Raw genomic sequence first — 11857 nt, forward strand, 5'->3', positions numbered from 1 at the left:
TACCACCTCTCGCACCTAAGCTACCTAATTATGGACTCTGCGGTGGCGGCGGCGGTGGCGGCGGCCCCTCTTCTTCCTCCTCGGACCAAGAAGGCGACGGCGCTACTCCCGTGCGCCTCGCTCGCTCCAAACGCTTCCCCCGGTGAGTACTGCTCAAGCACAGGTCGAGCTTACATTGATGCTATTATTAATTTCATCGACCATGCAGGGTTTGCTACGCCTACAAAGCTTTCACGGACTGAAGTACGAATGGCGTACGTCGATTTTAAACTAAAAACCTCTTGACTCTGATATCATGTAGAACTGCACGCACCAGCTAGTTCATCCAAAAGGTCAAGCCGATGGGACAAAGTGGGCTATGCATTTGTACGTCAACACAATTGAATAAATATGCGTGGCATCTGATATGCTATAAATCCATGTCAAGTTGTAGTAAATACAAAAGCTCGTTACGTATGCATGCATGATATGAATCATGGCTGGAGGCGGATGGTGATGTGCTTGGTGTCGTCGCTGCGGGCGAGGGAGAAGGTGCCCTCGGCGGAGGAGTTGAGGTAGGTGACGGACAGCTTGTACTCCCCGAGGAAGGCGCTGAAGTTGAAGGAGCCCCGGTCGTTGGTGGCGCCGAGCACCTCCCTGGTCTGCCACTCCCCGAGCAGCCGGTCCACGACGTCCCCGGCGGGCAGGTTGGTGAAGTTGCCGTCGGTGAGGCACATCTGGTAGCAGCTGGCGTTGGCGTCCATGGCGGTCCACAGCATGATCCCGTCCACGGACGGGTGCGCGAACCCCTCCCGCAGCACCTCCTCCAGGTACGCCGCCTGCGTCTTGGCGTCGAGGGCGTTGCTGATGTCGACCTCGGTGAGCCAGATGGGGAGGCGGAGCGTGCCGAGCTTATCAAGCACGGCGCGGACGTAGGGGATGTTCGGCCTCCCGAAGTGGGCCTCCAGGCCGATGCCCTCGAAGGTGACGCCAGCGTCGGCGAGCTGCCGGAGGCGGGAGACGTAGGAGTCGGCGCTGGAGCTGAGGTCGTCGCAGACCTCGACGACGTTGAAGTCGTTGAGGAAGAGCGTGGCGAGCGGGTCGGCACGCTTGGCGGTGCGGAAGAAGTCGGTGGTGGCATTGCGGCCGAGCCGGGACTCGTAGAAGTCGAAGTGGAGCATCTCGTTGCTCACGTCCCAGTGCACGAAGTCGCCCTTGTAGCGGGACAGCAAGCTCTCGATGCGCCCCGCCACGGCGGCGCGGAGCTGGTCGGCGGAGGTGAGGTTCTTGACCCACCACGGGGTGTACTTAGGGTCCTCCCAGAAGATGTTGTGGCCACGCGCCACCGCATCGCTCGACTGCACGAACTGCAGTAGTTGGTCGGCGAGCGCGTAGTCCTCCTTCCCCGGCGCCGGCTCTGTCGCGTACCACTTGAGCTCGTTCTCGAACACCGCTGCATTGAACCGCTTTTTGAACCAGTCCTGCATGCAAATATCTTTATCAGTCATTCAGGAATTAATTGCAGAAAACTACCACATATGCGACTAGGTTTACAGAAAACCACCTAGTCGATAATCCGCTGCAAAAATAACCGCGTTCCAAAAAGATTACTGGGAACGCGATGAATTTCTGCTTTCTACAGATAGATTAGTGGTATCACGGTGTTTTTGCAATAAATTAACTACTAGGTGGTCTTTTGTGAATCTAGCTGCAAATGTGGCAGTTTCTTGTTTTTAACTCGTCATTCAGTCATCGATGCAGCAAACACAAGGGAAGCTGGTATGATGAACGACAGATTTTAACTACAAACTGACGTGGAGGATTGTGATTGGTAATAGGGGGATGAGGGGGCCCCCCACTTAAAATAGGGGGAGAGAGAATTAGTTTGGAAGCGTAAGTAAACCTTTGTAGATCCTTGTAGGTCGAGCATTATGGATGAAGGACATATGAGTACCTGATATGGCTTGTTGTCGAGTATGGTCTTGCTGATGGCGGAGCCGAAGGGGAAATCTCTGCTCATCTGGTGCACGGCGACCTTGGCGCCGACGACGCGGCCACCACTGTTGTCCGACACGTGCACGTTCACGAAGCGTTTGCGGATCTGCCGTGGAAATGGCAAAGAAGAGATGTTATCAAACCATAAGTATTGTTCGTTTCATTTGTGCGTGCATTTGTACAAATCCATCTGGTGGGAACAAATTAAATTCAGTAGCAACGTAGTGGCATTCGGTTACCAGCTGGATGCGGTCCTCCCGGTGTTGGCTCCATTGCTCCGGCGAAAACGGCTGCAGCGAGGCGCTTCTGATCGAGACCATGGACGCATTTGCGGTTGCTGCCTGCAGAGAATGAATCAACAGAGAAAATTGCATGAGATGCCATTTGATCAGTTCTTTTTATCTGATTAAGTTTACTGATTCGTTCAAGCGGGCAGCCTCACCTGGAAATAGAGGACGGAGGTCTGTGACGGCGAGTTGAGCGTGAAGCCGCCCTTGAGGAATGACCAGCAGTCGTTTCGCACCAGAGCCGTGCCCAGGCACTGTGATCCAGCGTTGTCCAGTGACAGGATCTTGGCCTTCACGTGGATAGTTCCTGGCCCATTGAATTTCACCCAGCCTAGAAGGGAGATCACTCGAGCATTTCAACACATTGACAAATCATGGTGAACAAATGAGCTTATGACACCAAAATTGCTAAAAGCATATGTATAATTGCGGAATTAGCGGGTGATCGGCTTTTGCATTAGGTATAGGGAACCGGGTTGAGTACCACAAAGATAACAAAATTATCAATCAAAGGGGACTCAAACACTCATCAACTACATTTGCCAAAAGCTGAGTTTGCCCGCCTCTTCGAAAATCCTTTTGTCCTGGGTGGAGTGGTGTTAAAAATATGTTTAAGGCGAGCATGCATATAAATATGTTTTTCACATCTGTGGGAAGTACTGGCCCACTATACACTTCCTCTGTCACAAAATAGGTGGCATATTAAACGTGTCAAAAAATCACTGCCTTCTAAGTTTGAACGCTTTCAAAGTTTTTTTTTTCAGACGGCAATTTTAGTTGTAAAAATATTAGGACGGTGTTACTTGGAGCCACACGTGTAGCAGTTATCATTTGGGTCTTTTTTTTTGTTTTTGGTTTGATTGCCTCACATAGATGTGTAGATGTGCCCTAGACAGACTCAAAATGTAAAGCATTGTTCAAAAAAAGTCAGTATATTCACCATTAGATATATTTTAATAACACATTTATTTAACAGCTGTTAATATTTTCTTTTAAATATTTTTGGTCAAATATAGAAAGAGTTGACTTTTTAACTGAGTTTGTGCGCTATCTATTTTGGGAACGGAGGGAGTGTACAGTGCACTAAGGTCTGTACTGTACTCTACTGCAATCATGATACAGGTATAAATAGCTCATCATACAGGTGCACAGACTCCAGCTCACAACCGAGAGTACTACTACTAGTAGTAAAAAAGGTTTGCCCAATCTGAGCCGCCGTCCACCCACCCAAATAGACAATGAGCTCAATTCCCTCTCGCCACCGATATGCATGCCCACACACACACACACACACACACAAGGTAACAAAAGCTAGCGCTCATCTCGCTCGCCTGCTCAGTGCTCAGTGTGGATCTCACTCGATGCGTGGTCACAAGCACGCACGCGTCCGCCCGCTCCCTACCATCGGAATGAATGAAGAAGGGAAACGCATGGGACGATCGATCGCTGGTCCATGCGGTGTCGCGGCGCGCGCGCGCCACATGCAAAGCAGCGAGGCGTACTGTGCATCCGTCCACCCACCCACGGCCATAGGTGACACGCATACGACGTGCCTCATCTGCCCAGGCCGCGCGCTCCACGGCCTCGTCGCCACCTCCCCGCTTTGCCCCGTAGTCTTGTCTCGCGCGCCCACCCATGCGCATGCGGCCGCGGGAAGAATCTCCGTCGCCGTCGCCGCCCCCACCACGTACCGCGGCCGCATGCATGCACATACACTCGATCGGTCGTCGCTGGCCATGGCTCCTTCCCTCGCCCGTCTTTCTCCGCGCCCGCTACCTCCTGCCCGTTTCTGCTGCCCGCCTACCTAGCTGCTGCCTAATCATGTTCGATCCAGCGAGAGCCCAGAGCCTTCTCCCCTCCCTGGGTGATTTGTTTCATTCCCTTGGATTGTCAGCTTCTGGTCGGTGTGTGTGTGTGTGGTGGATGTATGTATGTATTGGGAGTATTCGCGAAAAATGTGGACAAGTCTGGGTGGACTGGACCGACCTCTGAAATCTGGAAGTTACCTCCGAACTACAGTTCAGTAAATTGCGGACATGTTTGGGTGGACTGGACCAACTGGACTACTGATAGTTCCACGCTTTGGGTCCTCGCTTCTTTGTGTTACCACATCTTAAATCTGACTGTCTGAAAAACCACGCATTTTCCCCCTGAGTTGCAGCAGACCAGTTCAGTAAAACCTTTATGAATCTTACTGACACGGCTGTACGACCAGGAAGTGCCGTGCGCAAATTCAGTTTCAAATACTACATACTCTTTGAATTTGCAGAAAAACAGAACTGCTTGCAGAGTATGAAAAACACACTGCCGTAACCCTGAAAACTTTCTAGACTACTCATTGTCGGCAAATCGTGTTGGATTTCAAGTTGAAAAAAAATGCACGGATGTACAAAAACTGTGTTTTTCGACGTGTGAAGGGCTGCGTCCGCACCCAGCAGAGCTTACCAACGGAGTGACGCTGTGTTTCGCCCAAGCAAGTTGTACACCTATTTTGAGATTATTTTCTTTTTGGACTTGCGTATATGCTTTTCAAACGGCATTTTCAGATTTTAAATGTCAAGTCGGGTTTCATCACTTAGTAAGTCCCCGGAGATCTTCTACTTAGATCCCATCAAACTAAATTCCTTTCTAGGACTAGGTGTTTTGTCCTTCGACCCTCGAACTAAAGAAAAGGAATTTAGGGGAAAAGGACATGTCTGACTGACACGTATTTTATCAAAAATAATTCCCACTCCTTTTCTACACACTTTCTATCAAGTTCTTAAGCTATTTAAGGAAGGGTAATTAGCCATGTATATACATGGAGTAAGTCGCTCACAAAACAAGCAATTTCAGCAATGAAATTGGGAGCTGGGCTCTTTTTATCGAGAAGAGAAAAAAAAACTCACAAGAGAAGCTGTACGCCATGCCGGCGGACATGTTGTAGAGCACGAAGGACGGCGAGTAGTTGCCCTCGTCCGCCGTGCTGAAGTCCTTGATTTTCTTGGCCCACCGCAGGATGCCGCCGTTGTACAGTGCAGGCTCCGGGTGGCCTTTGCACTGCAGAGCAAGAAGAAGCAACAGAAGAGCACGGTCAGTCTAGGACAGAGATGGACGAGGCCGGAGCAGAGGTTTATTCCGAGAGATCGATGTACGAGAGCGTACTTCAGTGTAAGCTTTGTAGTCATAGCGCACCCCGTCAGCTGCAGGGAGGATGAAATTAAGCAGCATCAATGTAAGCTCTGTACGTACTTGAGTGTAAGCTTGCAGGGCCGGGAGCGGTACTCACCGGATGAAGGGCGTGGGGCGAGCGAGGCGGCGAGCAGTAGCAATGGCAGGAGGAGCGCCGTCGTGGGCTTCTTGGTCCGAGGAGGAAGAAGGAGAGGTGGCGCCGCCGCCGCCGCCGCCGCAGAGTCCATAACTAGATAGCCAGTGGCTAGCTCGGTGCAAGAGGTGGTATGTTGAGAGCACGGGCAAACGGGCCGGCGGGTGGCAACGAGCGAGTGTAACAGGCCAGTTCTCCCGTGATCCCTCCCTTGTCCTGTGTGTGCGCCTGTGCGGTCGGTGCGCCTACCGATCCAGCATTTATACTGCAACGCAACAAGGAGCTAGCCAGCGAGACAATTCGGCTGTAACGTGGATGACAGTAGCTGGTTAATTAGCGCAACAATCTTACTACTAGTGATTAATTAGGTAGATGAACATGAGCATGGCCGGATGAGACTGACCACATGAGTAACCAAAGACGGCCTGGCAAGTAGCCAAGCTACACCTCCGTAACTAAGCTGTGGGTTTGAGTAGTTGCTATGTACCCCCTCCGTCTCAAAATAAGTTACCCCCTTTGTCCGGAAGTACTTGTCCGGAAATACTTGTCATCAAGATGGATAAAAGGGGTCATCGGTCATCATGTGGTCGCCCCTTTTATCCATTTTGATTATAATTATTTCCGGACGGAGGGAGTAATTAGTACAAAGTTGAGTCGTTTATTTTGAAATGGAGGGAGTATATATGTTGCTACCTAGCTCATGTATAAACTAATGATTAGTTTACACTTGAGAGCTGCGACGTTACCCGCAAAAAAAAGAAAAAAGAAGAGAGCTGCGACGTTGCTAGTAACTAGTAAGTGCTGCTAGTAGCTGGTTAGTGGCATTGCCATGACAGGAAGTTAGTGTTTGACTCGGCAGTCATTAAGCTTATTATACATACACGTGGAGAGCTCAGCACTGTCCAGGGAAGTACTTTCGGTGTGATATATATCTGCACATACAGTGGTACGCGTGCAGAGTAGCAACCCAGGGAGAGGCGGGTGATGGACTGGCTGACTGACACCTCGCCGGAGAGCACTATACGGCTGCAAACACTCAGGTCGCCGTGTAAAACCTGTCATCTCTGGATATGGACATGCATGCTCCCAGCATCCATGCATGGGAAGCCAGCATATCATCTCTGTACTGTCAGCCTATCATTTTGTTAGGACGACCAGTGGGTGATTAGGCTATCATTTTGCTAGGACGATCGACAAAGCCCATACCATCATTTGTCCTTCCTCCACTGTTAAACCGGACGCGAGCTGTATGTTATGTGGTTTTGGCCTTTTGGGGACGCACCATACAGGCCCCCGTTGGTTTACCCCGACATTTGTAGTGGGTGACAGAAGGACGGGGCCCGGAACATGGAATGTTTCGACGACGGGGAAAGTGGTGAAGAATCGTGCTGAATCATTCTTCTGTTATTCCTGCTCTTTCCTACTGTACTGACTCAGTCAGGGACACAATCAGAGGCAGCACGGCGAGGCTTTCCTTCTAAACTCGAGGCCTGCTCCGGTGCTCCCCCTAATCTAATTTTGGAGGGGTATTTTTGTTCCCGCGAGTTTGTTTTTTCCTGGCCCGTCATAGCCCAGATCCAAGCCCTGTCTAGCCCTGCCAAGCCCTGTATAGCCCAGACCATATACGTACAGTACCTGGTCCGGAAAAAAAACATCACACGACCCCACGACCACGTAGGACCTGCCGGATCCAATCATTCACGCAGCTCCATCAATCTCGCGAGCATTCACGCAGCTCCATAATTCGCGCGGTAGATCTCCAGTGTCGCGCGGCTATCTCGTCGCCGGCGATCTCGTCGGACAGCGGGCGCGACAACATCGTGAATCTCCAGCGCTCACAGGTACTGCATCCTGCATCCCCCCGCACCCCTCTAGTCTCGCTCGCGGCAACATCGAACGAACTGCCGCCGTCAGATATAGTGGTTAGCCTAGCGGGGAGGGTAACCTACCTACCCGGCGGCGCATGCAATCGTGGATCTTGTTCCGGTAGTGCCGCCCCTCGTGATCTAGGTTTCTTCAGTGTAGGATTCACGTAGCGTCGGTTGCCGTCGGCTGTGTCCACCAGGACTATCATTATTTGATGTGGCGGCTAACCTAGGTATCCGGCGGCAGAGGTAATCACAGATCTAGCTAGGTTTTGTAGTGCTGCTCCTCGCGATTGAAAGTGATCACGACGGGTGCCGTGGCCATCTTCCTGGCTTGGTTTGGCAGATCTGAACGGCCTCGGTTGGGGTTGTTTACAGAACATCAGTGATCGTTAGCTATGTGTTGATATTTCATCATTGATAATGTTTTCATCATTTGTTGTAGGAAATGGCGGACGAGGAGTTAACTGATATGATGGTAGACATGGAGTTTGGAGAACTGATGAAAGACTGGATAGAAGATTGGTCAGATGATGACAATTCAGATCTTGGAAATCAGTCAGAGAATGGGAACGAATGGGAAGATTTTAATGTGAGTGGCATTACCATGTTGTAATTTTTTGGTGCCATCGTACAACATTATATTTTTGTGTTGAAAATTTGTAGATGGATGAGCATGATGATGGTCAGGAAAACAATTCGGAGCTCTCAAATGAAGATTACATTAGTCAGTTACGTGAGTGAAAAAATTTATTGGCATGCAAATTGAATTCATTCTGGAATATTATATGATAAGTAATTATGTATTTGTGTTGTATTTTTCAGTTCATTTCCGAATGTCATAATGCATACGACTATTACGGTGAATCCGACGCGGAGACAGGCCTTAACGACGAATCATCAGATGCACCTGATGCTGGGGATTCGCAGTCGTTGGTCACCATGAGTGAGGTATTTGTGTAATCAATGTTCTATGAAAGTAATGTTAAACCATACAAAACAGTTTTCATGGCTATGTTTTGATTGTGTAGGTGACAGATGATGGTGGGGTAATGAATGTCGAAGATACTGCCAGTGCAGATGATAACAGGGATATGTTCATGCAGATAATGGACATGACTTTTATGACTCAGGATGCTGCGTATGATTTCTACAACAGCTATGCTAAAGCTAATGGTTTCAGCATTAGGAAGAATAAGGTCAGGTATACCAAAACCGAGGCACATCTTATGCGTTATAGGAGGTTTGTTTGTTCCAGACAAGGGAAACGTGACAGCAAGTTGCTAACCGAGAAAGGGCACAGCCGTCGGCTCAGAGCCGAGACACACTGCTTTTGCGAAGCACACCTGACTATCAAGCTTGACCAAAAGCGTGGGGTTTGGTATGTTGCAAGTTTTGAGGACAAGCATAGCCATATGTTGGCAGGACCGGACGAGGTACCTTTTCTTTGGTCCCATGGAAAAATCAAAGAGTTTCAGAAGCATGAGACAATGTCCATGGGAGCTGCAGGGATTAGAATTCATGACATGATGGATTCCCTCATCAGCAAACATGTATGGTATGGAGGTGTTGGTTTTACCAGGCGTGAAATATACAACCTTTGTGCCAGGGAGAAGAGGAAGCTGCTTTCAAAAGGTGATGCTGCCACAGCCATAGGCATCATGGCCAGTAGGAAACAAAGGGATCCTAGCTTCTTTTTCGAGTACATGCTAGATAAGGAAGGACACTTGAATAGGATGTTCTGGTGTGACTCCCAGTCTCGTCATGACTATGAGGACTTTGGCGACGTGCTTGTATTTGACAGCACGTACAAGATGAACCGCTATGGTATGCCATTCATACCTTTTGTTGGTCTTAACAATCACCGGAAGACCACTGTTTTTGGTTGTGCCATAGTTTCAGACGAGACCGAACAGACATACGTGTGGCTGCTGCAGACTTTTTTGAGGTCCATGTGTCAAAAGATGCCGAAGAGTGTAATCACAGACGCCGACGCTGCGATGATCAAGGCAATTCACGAAGTCTTGCCAGACGTGTGGCACCGTATATGTACGTGGCATATAGAAAAAAATATGAAGATTCACCTCAGTCCCAAGTCCTTGAAGGAGTTCCGAACTCTTCTGTACTACAACACGTCCACGGCCACGTTTGAGGAGAGATGGCACGCGTTTACCAAAAGATGGCAGTCGGAAAAAACAGTAACATGGTTGAGACGGATGTATAAGAAGAGGAGACTGTGGGTCGCGGCTTATCTGACAGAGGGGTTTTGGCTTGGCATGAAAAGCAACCAGCGGAGTGAAAGCCTAAACGCATGCCTTCACCTCCACCTAGACGGTGAAATGACCCTGGTGGATATGATTTTGCATTATGAGAACGTCGTTGTACGTATCCGTGAAAACGAGGCGCGAGATGACTGCACGGCCTCACAAAGTTTACCAGTGCCAGTTACTACATCGAGGGAACTTGAGATAGCTGCTTCTCATGTCTTCACTCCAGCAAACTTCTATATGTTGCAAGAAGATCTTAGAAAAATTGATGGCATGGAGATTGTAGAAATTAAGCTGGGAGATGGATCACAGCAGTACATCATGGCCTGGAAGAATAACCGGAATAGTCATTTTTTGGTGGAGTATACATCAGTAAATTCCGCAGAACCTATACGGTGCAGCTACAGAAGAATGATTCGAAAGGGTCTACCTTGCAAACACATATTCCACATACTGAAGTACTTGAACATATCTGAAATACCAAAGTGTTTAGTTCTTCTTCGGTTCACGAAACAAGCAAGGTTGGGACTGCCCGCGAGGCGCACAAGCGATCTGTTGGGATATGGTTGGACTGGGGCAGAGGAAAGAATGAAATATAGCCAGGTCAGTGTGTTAGCGTCAGAAGCTATGCATGCGGCATGCAAACACCCAGCTTTGTGGGATCAGTTACAGGATAGTTTGAAGGCTGTGATAGCTAAGAGTCATGAGTATGATCTGCTACAGGGAAATTTGAGCAAGAATATAAATGACTTCAGTAAGTGTGCAGTTGAATATGTAGACGATGGTGAAGGCAACATGGTCGTAGTTAAAGATCCTATGAAAGTGTCAAGAAAAGGTGCAACGAAGGTAGATGAGAACCGCCCTGTCTCGAAAAATGGTAGACCACTCTCTTTTGATGAGTTGAAAACCCGGTGCGGCGCTTGCAAATTGCTAGGACACACTAAACGTAGCAAGAAATGCAAACTAAATCAGAAGTAAGTGTTTGTATGCATTCTGGATTATTGAAAAATTTATTGTTCATAAACTTATATTGTCTTCTATGATGTGCAGAACAGTGGAGAAGGAAGAAGTGTAGAACACTTGCTTCAATTTTTTACTGATGAATCGAGTGAACAGGGCAATATATCCTTTTCACATTATGTTATCAATTTTAGTTCGACGTTTAACATCGTGTTTGGATCCTATATATATCTTCTAAACCTAAATACCTAGCCCCCAGTACTAGATTTGTACACATGCGTGCTTCCGATCAAAATTGTGTGGCATCAAGTAATCACCTAACTTACCACTCCCCACCACACATTCACCCACCTAAATAAACAACAAAATCGGACCTAAATAAATTAGTTATAAAATAGAAAGAATATTGTACATTTCCCCTCCCCACGTCCTAACTGCCATTAAATCACCTAACTTACCACTCCCCATCACACATTCACCCACCTACCTCGCGCGCCGGTTCGAACTCCCCTTATCCCCACCTACCTACAGTAGATCGAGAAAACCACCGCCGGCGACCGCTGCAGCTGCCTCCATGGAGAAAAGCCTCGGCTGGCAGAGAGCGATGATGAAGCTCGCCGGCGATGACGAGGGGTGGCGCGCCCAGTTAGCTGAGGTGTGCGGCTGGTTCCCCAGCACGGAGATGTTGGTCAACCATGCACGTGGCCTCGTCAAAGTCCTCACCGACGCCGAGAAGAAGTGCGCCTTCCACTACGGCTGCGGTGTCCCGCCGGCTCTCCTCCTCGTCTGGGCAATGCAAGAGGCCACGCTGAGCGACTCCCCTGTTCAGCGCGCAAGGTGGTGGATGTACCGCTCCACCATCATGACGCTGCGGCCAGATCCAGCACGCGTCGCGTCGAGGGCGGAGCACGTCGACGTTGAGCTCGCTCTCCCTGCGCCCGTCAGCCCGGACTACCAGGTCCGCCACGTGCCGAAGCCAGTCCTGCCGTTGGGCTCTGACATCGTGGAGGACGACGTGGACGAGGTACTGCTCATCCCTGATGACCCTGAGGAGGGCGAGGAGGATGCCGTGCAGATGGTAGCGCCGGTCGCCGTCGAGGGTGGCAAAACAATGCCCATCGACGTCGAGCTCCTTCCCCTGCACCCTGACATAGTGAAGGTGGAAGAAGAGGAGGTGGCTCAGGATCAGGTGGCTCAGGA

General features: G+C 49.5%; 1 protein-coding gene across 1 annotated transcript; it reads right to left on the reverse strand.

Moving 5' to 3' along the window:
* Positions 1-342: 342 nt before the first annotated feature.
* LOC119362037 (endo-1,4-beta-xylanase 5-like) lies at positions 343-5780 on the reverse strand. Its single transcript, XM_037627208.1, has 7 exons — positions 5530-5780; positions 5406-5443; positions 5150-5300; positions 2417-2592; positions 2214-2315; positions 1934-2080; positions 343-1460 (listed from the first exon to the last, which is right to left on the reverse strand). The coding sequence occupies exons 1-7, from the start codon at positions 5657-5659 to the stop codon at positions 474-476; spliced, it is 1731 nt and encodes a 576-aa protein (XP_037483105.1). The 5' UTR covers positions 5660-5780; the 3' UTR covers positions 343-473.
* Positions 5781-11857: the final 6077 nt, after the last annotated feature.

This window comes from Triticum dicoccoides, chromosome 2B (assembly GCF_002162155.2).
Source record: "Triticum dicoccoides isolate Atlit2015 ecotype Zavitan chromosome 2B, WEW_v2.0, whole genome shotgun sequence".
Classification (NCBI taxonomy): Eukaryota; Viridiplantae; Streptophyta; class Magnoliopsida; order Poales; family Poaceae; genus Triticum; species Triticum dicoccoides.

Coding starts and splice junctions, on each gene's coding strand:
- LOC119362037 (XM_037627208.1), bottom strand. CDS start 5,659: ATGGACTCTGCGGCGGCGGCGGCGGCGGCGCCACCTCTCCTTCTTCCT. Junction 5,301..5,405: donor ACTACAAAGCTTACACTGAA/GTACGCTCTCGT, acceptor CTTGCTCTGCAG/TGCAAAGGCCACCCGGAGCC. Junction 1,461..1,933: donor TCGACAACAAGCCATATCAG/GTACTCATATGT, acceptor ATTTGCATGCAG/GACTGGTTCAAAAAGCGGTT.